At 30.3% G+C, this 19,368-nt stretch overlaps 1 protein-coding gene across 1 annotated transcript; it reads left to right on the top strand.

Moving 5' to 3' along the window:
* The first annotated feature begins 79 nt into the window (after positions 1-79).
* On the top strand, positions 80-19,026 carry LOC143041875 (uncharacterized). The gene is made up of 10 exons (XM_076214009.1): positions 80-962; positions 2,838-2,930; positions 5,323-5,514; positions 5,972-6,100; positions 9,430-9,600; positions 13,199-13,345; positions 14,956-15,181; positions 16,228-16,320; positions 17,229-17,324; positions 18,610-19,026. Exons 1-10 carry the CDS (start codon positions 247-249, stop codon positions 18,907-18,909), a joined length of 2,163 nt encoding a protein of 720 aa, XP_076070124.1. The 5' UTR covers positions 80-246; the 3' UTR covers positions 18,910-19,026.
* The last annotated feature ends 342 nt before the right edge of the window (positions 19,027-19,368 follow it).

The raw sequence follows: 19,368 nt of genomic DNA, 5'->3' as shown, positions 1-19,368 counted from the left end.
GACGTCATCTCAGGTGAAAAAATGTGAACCAATATGTAAGTGTACAAAATAATAAAACACAGAAAACAATAAAAAAGTGTATATTCATTGATTTTGTTTATCAATAGGCAATGATAGGATAACTCTATAACAGTTATTGTGTTATCACGTGATACATGTCTAAAAGATCCAAATCTACTTCCTTCTTTTATGTGATAACTTCCTTGCAAAAGAAATAATAATTTTGGATCATGAAACTATTCCAAAATGCCAAAGGAGAAATGTAGAATATGTGGAAATGTTCAAACATGTACACAGTGTGATATTTGTTCCTTAAAAAGTTGCCAGGAATGTTTAAAAATCCACAAGAATTCGTGTAGTAAACTAAAAGAGAATAAGAAGCATTTTTGCCACGTTCATGATGACTATGTAAATGGATACTGCTTTACTTGTTTTCATCTTGTATGTGCAAATTGTGCTGTAGACGTCAAGGAGCATGTTAGCCATACCATTCGTTCGATACCAGATGCCCTGTATATCATACAGAGCGAATTACTCACTTCTATTGAGGATCTTGCAAAAAGAGAGGCACAAGAAGAGCATGCAATGACCAAATTGTGTGCAAAAAAGAAGAACTTTGATCAAAACTTACCCTCTTTTGTAGATGCAGAAGAAAAAAGATTATATAAAGTGATAACAAATGCAAAAGATTCACTCTTACAAAAAATTTTGACGTTGAGCAAGAAAAATGAAACTAATCTGAGTTCTTCTAAGACAATGATTACTCAATTAGTGGCTGCAAAGGAAAACTTGAAATGTGTACAGGAGGAACATTTTCCAATTGCATTCTTGTCTCAATGGTCAAATCCGCGTGTTGTTATTGAAAAACATCAAGACATTCTTGAAAACAGAGACTCATCGGACAACATCGTACTAGAAAGTGAGTCGGATGTAACAAGGATGTTCCAATACTCAATTTCAAAGTAAGTTTATCAGCTAGTCTTGCATTGTTGTATTTGTATTAATCCAAACAAAAAAAGCGTATACAATTAATGCTGACATAGATATTTTCGAACTTTTAAGCTGATTATAATTTCATTTAAGAACATTAAACAATATCTTTGCTTCTAACGTCTGAATTTGAAGTGGAACCAAATTGGGTAAGCATCGATATTGAAATAAAAACGAGTCCTTAACCAAGCCAAATATCTCAATATAATTCCTAAGACACAATATTTTTTTTTCTCTTATCAGCATATATCTTCAGAGATATTGAAATTATAAAGGGTCCACAAGCAATCGAAACATCTCAATATTATATCTATGACACAATCTTCTATTTTTGAAACAGTATATATCCTCAGAGAATCAAAGTAAGATATACGTATACAGTTTATTTTCATATTCTTAAATATTTGAAATAGTCAGTCAATATTACAATAAGTTTCGCTTAAAACAAAACTATGTAGGCAAGTATCCTTTTTTTGTATTATTATTGTTCAATAATTCAATCATACACGCATACATACGCGTATATATTGGTAAGAAATAATTGATTTGATGGTGTAATTTCACCTGGTGTTTCGGTTAAGGTTTTATATTACATAGGCATAATCCTCATCAGGTATCCTAGCATATATAGTTTCAAAAAGAAACGAAACTTCTGTGTCACGATACTCGGTGAACCATTTTTCTGTGTTATTAACATTAAATTGCGAATATTGTGATATAGCTGAATCTGCTATATTATGTTTTGATTCTATTAACCAACATATTAACCATCATATGTTAGTCAATTAATTTTATCTGGATCTGATCCATTAAAAGCTTGATATAATAATCGTTTGTAGTATCGTCTATCCATACATTTAGGAAAAACGGAATGTTTTCTGTTCTTACAATAACTTCCATTTCCCTTTCGTATTGGTTGTATATGTCTTGTGGTTTGATATTCACGTTTCAGATTTCGTGGAACATGAAGTTTTCAGATACAGATAAAAATTTGAGGTCTGATATCAATTTGCTTAAAATAGAATATAGATTTGTTTTATTTGCTCTGGTGAAGATTATATTTTCCTGTACTGTTGATAAAACTGATGTTGGTTGACAATATCATTCCAAATATAGCTGCCGATGTAAGAGAGAAGGGCTGCTTCATTTGAATATCAATACATTAAGTTATTTTTAAATTCCCTTCGGTAACTGCACTCATTCTTTGTTACCATTTAACGATGTGATCTAAGCAAAACAAGAGGAGCATATTGAGAAAAATTCGATACAGCATATTCAGCGTCAGCTATAAACGGCATCGAAATGACAACTTTAAAACAGTTCAAACGAGAGAACTAACGGCCTTATTATTATACAAAAACATGTCTTTGAATGATAATAAAATAATATGTCACACTCTGGTGCACTATGCATCGTTCATGCTATTGATAAATCATTCAAACTTCGTTTACCTTCATTTATAACATACATAAAATACTTGCTGATTCGAAAACTGATAACTTGTCTCCGGGACTCAGCAAATCAAATTGCAAACATAAAGTTGATTAACATATAACTTCGTTAATCGTTTTGTGTCAAATTGATGTGGGCACTTTCATTTGCAAAATTCAGTAAGCATATCAATAAGGCATACATGCTAGTTCACTATTTCATGTATTTTTCACTTGGTACGTTATATTGGAGTTTTGATATTGACCATCGTCCGTCTACAGTGATACCAGTCAAGTACCTAAAATGATAAATAGAGTATATAATGCATTGTCTCATGATATACGTGGTGAAAGCAACAAACAATCAATTTTAGATCTTAACAACTTAAAATTTTTTGCTGTTATATTATTTTGTAGAGAAACTAGTGACAACATCGACATCGAAAATTTTAGAACCGTCGATTCACATTTGCAAGAAATTCAACAGCTACCTAAACTGCATGACACTGGGCAAGTAGAAATCTGCCAGATTACAAAGTTTTAAAAGTTGTTATATGTATTTTATATTCTTAAAAGAACTATACAGATCTGATCAGTAAAGCCATCGATTTCAACTAACGTTGATAGTTTGTTCTTATGCTGTGCTTTAACACCACTTTACATGGTTATGGGAGGGTTGAGAGCTCAAAAACATGTTTATCCCGGCAATATTCTTTATGTGTCAGTCCCAAATCAGGAGCCTTTAGTTCAGTGGTTGTCGTAGTTTTATGTCTGTCGTACTTTATTAGTAAATTGTTTTGTTATAAATTAGACCATGAGTTTTCTCCATTGAATTATTTCATATTTTTCATATAGGGACTTTGTATAGCCGACTGCACATTATAATATTCACCATTGTTGAAGGCCGTACGGTTGTCTATAATTCCTTTCGTCCACTTCATTTGCACTTTCGTGGTAGTTATCTGATTGGCAATAATAATCTCCTATTGTATTTGTTAAAGTACTAGTGTTCATTTTCAATATGAATTGATTTTTAATCCTGTTTTGCTTTTAACCTTAGAACATACATATACATTTTAGGCAACTTAAAAAGTAAATAAAACGGTCAATAATGTATGGTCGTAGGTGACAAAATTATACATATTACCACCGGAAAAATGGTTCCGTTGTTTCTAATAAACAACAGTATGTATTGTAACTGGTTCGATGAACCTTTCGAAGATTGTAAACATTCTCTAAAAGTTATAGTGAATGACACTCATAAAAATGGATTCTGATATTAAACGTTCAAAACATGGTTTGATATCTATACATCTCGCTAGATAAAGTGTATAAGTACCGTATGTCAGATAACTAGGTAACATTTCTTCACTCCCGATTACTGTTATGATTTTTGCATGTAGCAATCCATTACATACAATAAATATTATTTTGATATACTAAACAAGATGATTTATCCGTTGAAAGTTCAAAAGTGCCAATTGTGTATATTATTGCTAATTTGTCTAAGTTTTATTTGAACTACACTTTGGAAATACACATTTACTAGATCACAAATTCTTATCTGAATATCACATTGAAAAGTAAAACAACCAAAAATACCGAACTCCGAGAAAAATTCAAAACGGAAAGTTCATCCGCAAAGGGCAAAATCATAAGCTCACACACAACAGACGAATGGATAACAACTGTCACACTCTCGACCTGGCAAAGGCGTAGCATAGCTAACCAAACCTTTTTGTTTATGTGTTACATATTTGTTTTTCTTTCATTTTTTTTATATAAGTAAGGCCGTTAGTTTTCTCGTTTGAATTGTTTTACATTGTCTGTTCGGGGCCTTTTATAGCTGACTATGCGGTATGGGCTTTGCTCATTGCTGATGGCCGTACGGTGACCTATGGTTGTTAATGTCTTTGTCATTTTGGTCTCTTGTGGACAGTTGTCTCATTGGCAATCATACCACATCTTCTTGTTTATACTTTCACTTGCACGACAGTCGCACAAAAATCCTTTAAATTGGAACGATATGTGAACAAAAGAAACGGACATCGTTTGCAATTGTTTTGTGTTGTTCCGTCTTTAATTTTCAATGAAGTGTTTATGGACATTTAGATTCCGAAACTTTGATTTATTGTCCTGTTGTTCTTTGACTTATTGACTTATCCTTTGATATCTTGTATCCTCTTTATACACCCCCTTTCCACCACCCTTTTGTATCCCTTTTAAAAGGATTGTACACGATTAATGCAAATGAAGTAACCAATTTAAACATTCTTTGCACGATGAATCCATATTTATCTGATGTGTGCTTCTATCCAGTCGATTACACTAATATTGTACATAAATTAACTGTTTGTGATCATGTTCTGTTGATGTCATTGTTTCTGTCGATGTTTTTGATGAGGTTTGTGTTCATCAGTCTTTAGTTTTCTATGCATGTTGTGTTTTGTGTTTTCCTGTTTTTGTTTTTATGTTTGTATTTTTCTTATTTAGCCAATGCGTTGTCAGTTTAATTTCGACTTTTGAGTTTGAATTTCTCTCTTGTTTCTTTCGCCTCTATTTAAAGCTATTTTTGCTTATACTGATCTTTTCACAATGTCCAATGAAATAATGTCACGGTGTTTAATTGAGCAAAATATGTATTTGAAATGTTTTATCGTTTTGATTAAACTAAGCTGCTTACACACAGTTGTTGAATGTTTAGTGGTTTGATGTCTTTAACTCCCTTATTTGAACTGAATATGTTTTTAGTCTTGTATCTGTAACTCATAATCTTATATCAATGTCCTTTTAAAGCTTGATAACTCTCTTGAAACATGAGTTATCCTTTGCTTTTTAGCAAATAGCCCTATTGAGTGTATGTCAACGATTTAAATAAAATGATCATAACTTTGTTTTGCAGGAATATCAATCCTGACATACAGTTTATGTTGGATACAACGAAGATTTTGACGAAATTACTAGCAAAAATAGATGAGGGGAAAACGGAAAGAAAGGTTATTTCACTGGCTTGTAAATACACACCAGTTATTAATGAATACGTTAAAACCGTTGAACTGGTTCATAACTCCATCGTTAAACTAAAGAACGATTTGTAAGTAATCTATGTAATAATCAATCGAAAGTAAGAAAAGTATAACACATTTGCTTTTAAATTATAATAAACTCTTGTATCTTTATTGAAGTCAAAACATGGTGTCAAAACATGTTTAGACATGCAAACTGAAAAATAAGAAAAATGTTAACTTTTAATCTAGTACCGGGTATTACTGTCGTGCAACAAAAGGAGAGAGAGAGAGAGAGAGAGAGAGAGAGAGAGAGAGAGAGAGAGAGAGAGAGAGAGAGAGAGAGAGAGAGAGAGAGAGAGAGAGAGAGAGAGAGAGAGAGAGAGAGCAAAATACTGACTTTACTTTCGTGCAACAAAAGGACAACTATGAGAGAGGGAGAGAGAGAGAGAGAGGATAAAACATTATCACCAATTAAAATAAGAAGCTATTAATCTAAAAACAAAAGATTTGAACACAATTGAAGCAAATTAATATTTTTTGTAGACTTCAATCTCAAAATGATTTGAAAAAAAATATTGAGAAAATGGTAGATTGGACACACAGCGAAACAACTAGCAGAGAGAAAGATAAAAAGATGTATTTAAAAGATGTAAATGAAAGGAATAGAAAGTTGTAAGTTCACAGCTGCAATTGAATATAAATCTGGTAATATTTTGATTTCTTAACCTATCAATCTACTAAATATTTCCTATTTCACGAATCATTAACCAAGTCAGAAGTGAAATGTGAGAATCCAGAACAAAGACACAACTTCTTTCGATTTCGTCGTCGTCTAGATCTTAGACATAATAACAGATTTTTGTATGTATGTTCATTATTGTAGGGAAATTGATTATTATTTATTTGCCTTTTCCTTTTGCTTACGCTCCGTTTACGACACTATGGGCAAGTTTGATGGTTTAGACTTGAAGTTGTAAATATTGAAATCCTGCAACACTTGTTTGTAATTGGAATTTTAGTTGCAATTCGTTTGGTATATGTATAAGAAAAGATTGCTGCAAACAGATCTTTAAAAAAGAATGATATTTTCAATTGAACTAATTTATGGTGAACATGGTGAAGTTTATTACCCAAGATGACGGCATCGGAACTTTGGTTGTCAAATGAAAGTTTAGAAAAGATCTTTTCTGTTTTAAATCTTTTCCAATTCGAACTAATTTGAAAAGTCTGTCACTTGACATATCCAGCTAGCTGTAAGTTTGTATTGGTTCGATTGAGGGTTTGTAACAGTGGTTTCCAAACATAAATTTGAAAGAGAATGATTTTTTTAAAGAGTTCATGAACAAAACTTCGTGCAAATGTGATAAATACTTAACGGCTTTTGTAAAATGACAGCAAGTAATTAATAGAGACATCATTGAGAGTTGATGATGTATAATGACGATCACCATGACTGCGTTTACATCCAGGAGTTTAGTTGTAAAGTGTCGGAAGCCATTAAACGGGCCGTTTCTGAAAGCTAGTATCAGAACCGAATGGATTTCAAGTACCTTATTCACTCTAATCAATGAACTAGTTCTTACATGGACGTTGCAGTTTTGTTAACACATGTAAGTGACGTCATTTTGATGCGAAATAGTTCGTAGAAAATTACTCAAGACTCAAAGTTTTTTTAATCATCAATGAATAAAAGGGTAGTTTATAAGACGTTATTACTTTTTTCGGCTTTCCTTCTTTCACAATCATAATAAACCCAAAAGTTCATATTGATCATAAATGAGATGTTTATCCTCAGTCAGCTTTTCGTGGTTATACTGAGACATTAGTTAATAAAGGTGTCACAATTTGGTTTTATTTCCATATTAATTTTGTATTACACGCTTACAAGTTCGTATTCAGTCTAGATCTAGACTCTTTGCTACGCCTCAAGCAAATTCAGCTTACGTCAACTCTATACCTATTAAATAACACTATCATAATATCTTAATCTACTACTACATTATTTGATGACAGCCAATATTATGAATAAAACTAGAAATCGGTTGAAAATCAATAAGGAACCAACCAAAAGGCAAAAACATTGACACTGTCATCAAAGTGAGAGGTTTAGCGCTATAAAACCAGGTTTAATCCACCATTTTCTACATTTGAAAATGCCTGTACCAAGTGAGGAATATGACAGTTCTTGTCCAGTCGTTTTTGATGCGTTTTGTTATTAGATTTTGCCATGTGATTATGAACTTTCCGAATTGATTTTCCTCTAAGTTCAGTATCTTTGTGATTTTACTTTTTAAAGCAACACAGCATCTTCAACAAAAGACAGACATGTGTATATACATTTTATTAAGCCCTCAACCTTCGCAAGTCTATTTAAAATTGTGAATCAATCAAAAAGTAAAATCACAAAAATACTGAACTCCGAGGAAAATCAATCGGAAAGTCCCTAATCAGAAACTGTCAAAAAATCAGCCAATAACATTGTTTTGTATTGTGTTTATAATTGTTTCGGGAAGATAAGGTTTATATTTGGTTTCATGTCTTCAAACATTTTTTTAGTATATCAGCAGTTAAATATACTACATGAAACATAAATGCAGAATAATAAAAAAATATGTTCATATAATATGTTGTTAAGTTAAATGAGGTACGATACATTTGATACAAATACAAAATCGTTTAATATAAAAAAACTAATAAGATATTGTATTTTTTTCAATTGTTTGAACATTCCTTTTGAAATTCGGTATTTTTGTTAAAACATCTTTTTCATCTCGTGATATAGACCATTTGCAAAAAACGAGACACTTAATGTTGTCAATGATAGCTGGGGAAAAGGGAAGTTTGTTAGGGCCAATATGTGGACCCTCGAATTGCCAAATAGTTTATTTATCAATAACATTAAATCATAATTAATCAAAACTTTAAAAAATGATTTAATGTTTTGATAAATTAAGGTGGTACCCAACACTTTGACTAAAATTAATTTGGCTAGTTTAATTTTCTTAAAATTTTGACAAAGTATTAACTTTGACCCTTTGACAAAAATATAAAATTTTGAACAAAGGAGTAGGTCCGGTAAGACCCCATTTTGGCCCCAAAATATAGCAGTTTTACAAAATTGTTTAAATGTAAACTTTTGGTTATTTATTGGACAGTAGAATGCTTCTGCTACATAAATATGGGCTGTTTTTGACAATACAATGCACATATATTGGGTACTAGCACCATTAAGTCATGCTAAATTACTGAAATCTTCACAATTCTAGCATTTTAGTTAAATTTTATAAGGTTTTCGTGTGAAACGGAAGTGGCCGCATTCGGGTTCATCCTTAATATTAAAATGCAAGTTGTATTTTATGATAATACATAACATATATAAAGGTTGAGGATGAACACGGATGCGGCCACTTTCATTTTTGACAAAAACCATCTGAAAAGTGACATTTTTCTGCATATTTGGTAGATTTTTTCATATTTAAGCTTGAATCGGATCGTTCTTATTGACTAAATCAGTTAAAATCTTTCACATTGACTAATTGATTCAAATGAAATAGACACTAAAGTGTTTAAAAAGTGGTCAGATGAACCTGAAATTTGAGGCCAAAATGGGTTCTTACCGTGCCTACTCCTTTGAACCAACCGTTTTATCAGAAAAATTACACAGGTTATATAGCACTTTGACAAACACTAATTTTGATCACTGAAAAGCTTAATATTCCCTTAACAACACAACTTAATTAAAACGTTTAGCTGATTTTACAGAGTTATCTCCCTGTAGTGTTAGGTACCACCTTGACAAGTTATTATAATGTTAGCACTTCAGAGCAAAATGTGCTCTTGTGTCTGTGGTTTGTTCATAAATAAATCATATTCGAAAATTTTAAGTTAGACGAATAAATTAAAAGCTAAGAAGTCCTCGGGTTTTGTTGAGCATTTGATAATAAAATATTTATAATAAAATAATGTTGATCCTTTTATTTTTATTTCCACTTATACCATAGACAACAGTACGAAGAAAAACTTAAGGCAAAGGAAGATGAAATTAGAGTGTTAAAGTGTTCTAGGCTTGACAAATTTGAAGCAAAATCGTCAAAACCACTTCAAAAACAAAATAAACATATCACAGATCAACTCAGTAAATCCTGTACAGAAGTAAATGAATTACAGCAAAGGTATAGTATATATTTTTTGTAATTATGGTGACATTATGATTAGGTTTATTTCCAATCATATTCGCAAACAGAACAATTCAAGTTTGCATTAAAACATTCTTTTCTCTTAACCCATAAAGAAAAATGGAGAAAACATCGACATTTTTTGTCTTTTCAGATATGTTATAGGCTTAAAAATCGAATAGCCATCAATTTAAAAAAAAATAATAGTTAAAGTAAAAATATTTTAAAATTACAAAATTGCATTGTAAGCGCTCGTAATGTTTAATTCTTGACAGAAGTTTGAAACTTACGCGTCTGTCGTACTAAATAACTAACCTGGTATATTTGATGAGTATTTATTCAATTGAACCATTAAATTTCCAACTGTAGCACCTGTTACTTGAGAATATAGCTCTATGTTGATATTATCTTCCAGATCTAAACTTTCTTCGATGTATGTCATTTGCTTCTAAGAGTGCCGCTTAACTATATATGTTGAATAGAAATATTCGTGAGTGCATCGAAACTACCATCCGGCCGTCAACTGTCACGTACAACCTATATTGTAAATGCCAATGAATAGCTTTAGCGCCTACGAATGTGGGATTGTCCCGCTGTATTTCATTCTCAATGTTATTTGTTAGCTGTTACCACAATCCTGTTAATCATACATTGTCTCTATAAGATTGTTTAACAAAATACATGTTCGTATATTCTGCATTGCTGACCTACTAGTATTTGGAAAATTTGATAAATGCAAACAAAAATCCGCACGTATATAAATTTATAATAATCTCAGAAGATTTAACTATCGTTTGTTTATGTTGTGGTACTAATTACATTGACTAGAACAATTTGGTACATTTCATTTTCATAAAACTATGACAAAATGTTTACTTTAACCCTTTGACAAAAATTTTAAAAAAAACTTGAACTATTTGAACACTTTATTGGAAAAATTTGAAAACCACTAATTTTGATCATTGAGACGCTTAATATTTCCTAAACATTACAACGTGATTAAAACGTTTTACAGAGTTATCTCCATTTAGTGGTATGTACCAACTTGAGATAAGGTTGAACTTATTATATTAAACGAAAGACATGCTTTACCTTTGAACTGTAATGTTAAGTTTGACATGATTTTGAATTTTGAATGTCCCTTTGAAATTGTTCGACTCTCTCTCAGTTACATAACGAATAAACAAATATTTCGAGATTTTTGTTTCTCTTGTAATCAAAACTGAAATATTTGCAAATTTAAACTCATTTGAAGTTGTTGAAAATCATACTACACGCCTTGTTTTTGTATCGATGTAAATCTCCAAAAGACAACCTAAATGGTTTGATATATCACTTACAGGCTTAAGACGACAATTAGATAGTAAGGAAAAAGTCCTTCAAAAATTTAGTAAATACCCAATTGTTAGGACATCTTATTTTTCACTATTAAAATTGTACAGAAAAACTAGAAAACAGAAGTTAAAGGAATTTAGACGAAGTGATGAGCTTGACAACCTGAAAATAACCCTAATAAATACTGGAATTTACTAAAGGATTTATCTAAAGATACAAACAAATCTACATCTCTTGACATTCGATGTAATACATTGTTTGATTATTTTAAAGGGCTTAATAAAAGTAAAACTAATACAACCGATAACAATTTTATTAATCGATTTAAGCAATTGGAAAAGGAAAAAAGATTCTCAGAACTGTACTTCCACATCAATGATTAAGAAGTAATTACAGCTATATACACATTAAAAAATAAGAAGTCAAGTGGCTTTGACATGATTCTAAATGAAATGCTAAAATGTAGCCAGTCATTTCTATTAACAAGGTTTTAAAAAAGAAAAATTAATCACATTCTTTTAACTGACTCCTTCCTTACTATTTGGGCAAAAGAATTTATAGTGCCAATATTCAAAAGTGGTTCTACTGATGACCCCTCAAATTACAGGGGTATAACCATTAGAAGTGCACTGGGAAAATTATTCGCTTAAATATAAAACATAAGGGTAGAGAAATTTTGTTATCAAAGAGAAATATAATATGTAAAGAACAGATTGGTTTTGCAAGAAAAAAAGAACAAGTGACCATATGTTTGTTCTCAAACATTAATAGAAAAATATACTCAAATGAGTCCTAAGCTTCTCTTTTCTTGTTTTGTCGATTTCAAAAAAGTCATTTGATACAGTTTGGCATATGAGTCTCTTCTATAAACTAAGACAATATGGCATCAGTGATTTATATTATAATGTTATCAAAAGCAAGTATAAAAAGACGGAGTTGAATGTGAGAATTAGCAAATCTCACATGACTGACTCCTTCACATCTTATATAGGGGTTCGCCAAGGGGATAGTCTCAGCCCTAACCTAAATTATTCATTAATGACCTCCCTGAAATATTTGATAAAACTTGTGACCGAGTTCAACTTGACTCAATTCAGTTGAACTGCTTATTATATCCTGATGATGTAGTTTTGCTGTCTGAAACTGCAGAAGGCTTACAAAATAGTTTAGATAAGTTATGCCTGTACTGTAATAAATTGGAATTAGAAATTAACCTTAAGAAAACAAACAGTTTGGTTTTCAATTGTACAGGAAAAGTAAATCACGCATCTTTTAAATTAAATAATTGTCCTATTGATAAAGCTAGACAGTATACCTACTTAGGGATAACCTCAGTACCTCTGGAAGCTTTACATGATCTATATAAAAGAGGACTAAAAGCTCTTTTTAAAATTTATAAAATACTTAAAGGTCATTAACCCAAAATTCAAACTTTACTTCAAATATTTGACCACACAGTAAAACCAATTTTAACTTATGGAAGTGAAATGTAGTGTGCTTTAGATTAAAAAAAGTTAACTGAAAAAGGAGATTGTTATTTTGAAAAATTATGTAAAGAACTGCAAACTGAATCAGTTCATTCAAACATCTGTACATTTTCACTAGAAGTAGGAAAGAGAAGCACAAATATGGCAGTGATAGGTGAGCTAGGGAGATATCCTTTATTTATTGAAGTTATAGTTAATATGCTTTCATACTTATCATGTTTAACAAGTACAAATGACAAATTATTGTCTGAAGCTCTCCTTGTATTAAAATCCTTATCAAACCATAGTAAGAAAAGTTGGTTTAATTCTATGAGTACATTAGACATAGATCTATCGCAAGTTTTTAATATGAAAGCAAACTTGATAAGATTTATTTTAAACAAATTAAAATTAAAGTAAGTTGTGGTATTCATCTTTAAACGATGATAGAAAAGTATGTCATTTGAACTCTTCGTTGTAATCATTGATTTAATTATATTCAAATAATTGTAATCATTTGTACCAACTTTAACTTGTGATTATTCTGCCTGTAATAGGCGTCTTTAATTGACAATAAACTATATTAGATTTTATTTGATTTTCTATGACTCAAGAAGAAAAAAAAAAAAGAAATACAAATTTATCATGTATATGTCATTATTGTGTGCATCTATTTTATAAATAAACAAATATTCTTTGATTCTTAACATTTTACAAAGGCACTGTAGGTGTTTTTGTTTTTGTTTTTTTTAAATTTAATATAAATGATCAAAAATGCAATTCCCATTTTACAGCTTACATACGGCAAATATGTTGAAAACAGAAAGCGAACAAACCATTTTGTACTACGAAAAACAGAATAAACAAATCCGAGATTCATTAGCAGATAAAGATCAAATAATCCAAACATTATTGAAAGAAAAAGATGATTTACAATCAAGGTATATGCTTATTTCATAAGGATTTTGTTTTGTTGATTTGAATGTAATAAAAATTGGATGTGTATTGATTGCAAATAAGACAACTATACACTACAGTTTACATGAAGAGGATGCATGAAATTAGAGACAAGCGTTCGGTCGTCAACATTGAACACTGAATTAACTCATACCGAATAATTGGTTGCATACGGCACCGACATTAAATTATGCTCATTTCAATTAAGAAAATTAACGGCATATTAAAAACAAAACAATTTACGAATAAAAGATATGATAGACATGAACCAACGACAACAACTTAATTAAAGAAGCTCAACTGAAGACAGGCAGAAATAGAATATGACGGGGTTAAACTAGGTTACTGGCACCAAACTCACCTTGTAACATGGGACAGTGATGAAACAGTACAACATAAGAAGAAATTGTAAACATAAGTTGACAAAGGCTTTGTCTTAACTTATCAGATTGCCAAAAAAAAACCCCAAGAAAACATCCAACGAAAACACATACCGCACGTGGCAGCGCATCTATACATCCATACAACAAAAAGACACTAAGTAAATATCTGAGAATACTTGCAGTTACTGTCAGCTGGTTCCAAGCCAATAACAACTAATATACAATCCTTTACTGATAAAACAAATCAATATTTATACTTATAAAACAGTATTTATATATCTAATTACGATGTTGAATGTTACCTTTCAGAATAAGTATTTAAAGGATTTATAAGTTTACTAGTATCGTATCTAAATTTCTGGGTTCTGTAAATGACATAACTGTAAAAATTGAGGTGTTTCTGCAGGCACAGCTAAAGGTGGAAAGCAAATCAGTGTATATATGAAAGAAATTAGTAAAGGCTTTAAGTAATAAGTGGTAACTAAATTCCTACCTGAATAGATTTCTAGGAATAAAAAGATTATAATCATTGAAATCCAAAACGTTACTACATACACGGGCATAGCAAACGATTTGTGATATATATATATATATATATATATATATATATATATATATATATATATATATATATATATATATATATATATATATATATATATATATATATATATATATATATATATATATATATATATATATATATATATATATATGTATAATTTTTTTCAAAAACAAATTTCAATATCATTTGAAAACCATTATCTAATGAGAAAAATGACGTATTAAAGCTAATATAATCGGAAATAACCAAAAAAAATGTCAAACCGAGTAAAGTAATCTTGAATATATATGACAGAGATAAATTCCAAAATTTCAAACGATTTCCAACAATATATTTTATTAAAAATATATGATCATTTGAGGCTACTACCGAAGTACTGAACTATTAATATTAAGGTCGTGATAACCTCACGTACTAACAGTTAACAATTCGAGGTGTCTACAGATGTAGAGTAAATTTATATTTTAAAATCTATTCATAAGAATATATTTCTAACTCGATTGTTTGCTCTATCGAATTGTTAAATTTTTATGTTATCATATTGGCGAATATTACCGCCTCTGTCAGCACTATGCATAATTGAACTTTCTTTTCTAATTGAAATAATTATGGCTACTTTTTAATTTACTGATAAAATTCTTGTTAGATTAAGTAGTATTGCTGGCGAAAAGTTAACAAAAGGAAATCCAGGAATAACAGACCTTGGTGACCCAAATCGTCCAATGAAAATTAGTGAACGATACGGTGAACTTTATGATAATGAATGGACAGATGCTATGGTAAAAGTTGAACTGATGAAACCACATTTCCCTGACTTAGAAAAATCCGAGTTGGAGGAGATTATCGTACGTCACCTCTACAGAACATTAATGGTATGTAATATTAATTCACAAGAATCATGCTGTACAATATTTCTATGAATTTCAAAAGATGTTGTGACCAAGAGCTACTCATCTGCTGTGGTCGGTGTTCATTTTTTGTTTCATTTGTGCGAATGTATACAAAGTGATTGCTAATGTAAGAAATCAAAGTAGAATGTATGTTAAGGCCATTCAATGCATTCGAAAATCAACAAAGATTATGAATCGCTGAAGTAGTATACATCATATGTTCATTAGTGTCGTCATAAGCTATCGAAAAAGCGTCGGTTTGAAATCCCATCTTGAATACTTGCATATAAGCAACAGCTGTAGAGATATTATACTACAATCTGTTTTACATAAATTAAACATGTCTATATGACTTAAGGATGTACACCTCTGAGGAGCCAAAAATTTCTAGAATTAAACTTTTTTTCTTAACCTGATTTTTGGGTTTATAAGACTGTAACAAAATAATTGGTGAAGAAAAAATCATATGGTGGTGCACTTCTTTTTTTGCTACGGCCCTTTGAAAATGCCCAATTTTGATGATTTTCCTATTTTTCATCGATTTTTACCTATTTTTGGGCTATTATCGTGAAAAAAATCACAGTTCCACAATTTTTTTTTCATACTTTCTATAAAGATGAAGTGGACCAATCTGCATAAAAACTATAGGTAGGTGTTATAAGAAAGTTTTATGTGTTCAATTATCAATGAATTATCATTATTAACATGTTCAATTATCTATGAATTTAACATAGTTTCAAAAGTGTGGATAAGTTTGTTATTTTTACAATGGCAGGGGCTTTATAATGTCTTTTGTCATACTTCGTCATTTAAACATACGAGTGGGAGAAACAAAGTATAAACTTATTGTGAAATGTTATGTTATTGACTTATTTGAATGATTTCATTATATACTTAAAGTTATTCTGTAGTGAAATGTTTTTTTTTATATAAATGAGTATTGCATTTCTTAATCCTAATTCTAAATTAAAATAATGAAGCTGTAATGATGTTGTGTTGTATTGTTTTAATAATTTATTTTTCTTCAGTTTTGTTTTCAAGAGTGTAAGATTATTTCACGAAAACAGACACAGACAATCCGACAGACTATAGCCGAGAGTTTGAGTCCTAATATTGACTCGGTAAGTTTATTGATTCAGTATGCAGTAATCTCGACCCTATTTACCTGTACATACAAATGAGTAGAAATAGTATAATATATTTTATTTAATTTAGAAAAATTATAGAATGAACATTATATTAAAGTTATCCTAAAATATATGTGAGTCAACTGTGGGAAGCTTGTCATTGTTATTTAAACCATTTGAAATTCTTTGAATAATAATGATTAATTGACATTACTGAACTTAAATTTGACATTCATGTGTATGGCGAGTCTGCATATAAATAAGGCCATGCTTGTGATATTTGGTTTTACAAATGTACAATCATACCAGTTATATGAATCTTTGAAAAAGACTAGTAATTATTTAAACATAGGATTCTATTTGATGTTTATCAAACTAATTTTTTTGTAAAACTTTTAGATATTATTATATTGTTTCACTTTTTGAAATAATTATTTAGAACAATACATGAAAATTCGAAGGATCTTTTAAAATATTGTTATCTTAATTTTTATGATTTTTTAATTTAACAGATTTCACATTACTAATTTTACATACTATCTATAGAAAAACCTCGTAATGTACACCTATGCGAGGAAACCACAATTTTCTTAACATAAGGAGATATAATTATAGTCACTCACTGTGAAGATATTTCCTATGAAAAAAATTGGTTTAATTACACTCTAGAAAAACAAAATACAATTAAAAAAAAACGTATACAGCGAATAAGGTTAAACTTCTTTATTTAATTTTTTTGAACATAAAAAACAAACATTATTTGGTCAAGGTTTATAGCTTTTAAATAATTCTGCATCCTGTAAAATAATTCATATTGTCTTACTTTTACTAAGCTTTGGACTTTATAAATCATATAGCAAGGGCAACACATTTAAAAATACCTGTAAATTTTCTTTAAACAGGAAGTTGCTGACACAAATTTGCCTGGTTGGAAGGAAATCAGTTCCTACCGTAAACACCATGGGGATGATTTCGTTAAATGTTTGATCACAAGTCAGGTAAACAGTTTATTAAGAACGAAGTACAGACTTTACAGCAACCAAATATACGTTGTATGCACGTTAAAGAAAATACCCTGAAAGTATTTCGGATTGCAATGGTATTGACAAAAATACAGAACTCGAAAAGGAAAAACAAAAAAGGGGAAGTCCATTAAACATGACTCTATTAACCAACCTAAACAAAGAAAAACAAGTGATTTGCATTGAAACCAGCACAACCTGACTGGTTAAATCTGGTTTTATCTATTACCTTTCATTTGTATCAAGTAAAAATTACCATGTTCCTTACTTGGTACATAGGCATATCCTTATGTAGAAGATTGTGGATTAAAACTGGTTTTATAGCTAGAAAACCATTCACTTGAATGACAGTCGTATTACACGACATACTATTGAAAACAATTTGTGAGAAAGCAAACAAAAATGATACAAGGGTTAAAATGTTTAAAAAAAAACCGGGGTACAAAAATGACCACAATACAATACTTTGGTGGGATATATACAATGTAAATACCGAGCACAACAAAAAGGATACAACAAAAAAAGTACTGAACAGTATAGGCAAAAATTATATATAAAAAACATAACCTGTAGAATTTAGTAAAGATGAAAAACAACGTTTACCACAATTTGGTAACTTAGCTTTTATCTTAATATATGTATTGGTCACCTTAGTAGTAGAAATGTGTAAAAATAAAAGTCTGATACCTGTACAAATAATACTGGTCCAATATATTTGGGATAAATGCTGAATGAAAGTCTTTTTGGTGATTAGAAAAAAAGGAGGGAGTTGTAAACCTGATCTTGAAATCTTTTTAATCGCGTTTTTTCTGTATCCTTCAGACACCAAATTGTCCTTCATAAAAGTGTGTAGATTAATACAGATAAAAGCAAATAAACAAACAATAGACCTGATAATTAAACTACAAATGCAGATCTAAACAACTATATTTGACCGTGCAACCTTCAATTATGTACAAACTCATTATCATATATGGCAAGGACAGACATTACAAAGTATAAAACAATTCAAACGAGAAAACGAGAAAACCAAATTTATTTACAATGAATGAAAACAAATATGATAGACAGCAACCAACGATTACCATGGAATTCAAGGCTTTTGACTTGGGACATGCATTTAACTAATGTACCCGGATCAAACATATATGCGATCTTTAAACCTGAGTCAGTTTTTAACAGCATAACTAAAGAACAAAATACAAACATTTGTTCACAAAACCTCATTGACAGAGTTTGTATTTGTTATTATTTGTTTTAGAAACTTTGTAAGAATATACTAGAGGATTGGGATTACTCTCGCAAAAGTGCAATGTTTATGGAAGAATTGTTGAAAACACCTTTCTATGACAAATGTGTACATCTTTGTTGGTACATGGCTATACAGGAACCCATGATGTACCTCGATGACAAGCTTCAATTGGATACGAAATACAACAAGACTGAATACAAAGAATATGTCCAGAGTGGTGATAAAGTTCGATATATTGTGTGGCCAGCACTGTACTTACATGAAAAAGGGCCTTTGCTTTACAAAGGAGTAGTACAGGCTTACTTTTGAAATGTATTCTTGTTCAGTCATGTTATATTCTGCTACTGTTACCGTGTAGTTATTCAAGAAAATGAGAATCATACCGGGATTATATCAAAGTAATTAAATATTGTTGTGAGCATAGTATGTCAGGGTTTTTTTAATTTTTTTTAATATGGATCTATTTACAGGTTTCAGGCAATTTGCGTGTTGGATTGATAGTAATATTTCATAAATATGTTGGTTGACTTACACAATGACAAAAAATAAGTAACACCATTTGATATTAAGATATGACAATAATATTATCAAGGCTATACTCCATCTTAAAATTCCAGGATATGGTGGTTTATACGATTTTATACAGGATGTAAATTCTACTCCTATGCATATATTTTGTTAGTCTTTAAGGAGACTCTTAGTATGTGTACGCTTTATTACACACGGATAGATAATATACATAACATAATAGATGATAGCTTTCAATTT

Source organism: Mytilus galloprovincialis, chromosome 8 (genome assembly GCF_965363235.1).
Source record: "Mytilus galloprovincialis chromosome 8, xbMytGall1.hap1.1, whole genome shotgun sequence".
In the NCBI taxonomy this organism is placed as follows: domain Eukaryota; kingdom Metazoa; phylum Mollusca; class Bivalvia; order Mytilida; family Mytilidae; genus Mytilus; species Mytilus galloprovincialis.
Note: the sequence above shows the minus strand (reverse complement) of the source record. Positions and strands in the feature narration are given on the sequence as shown.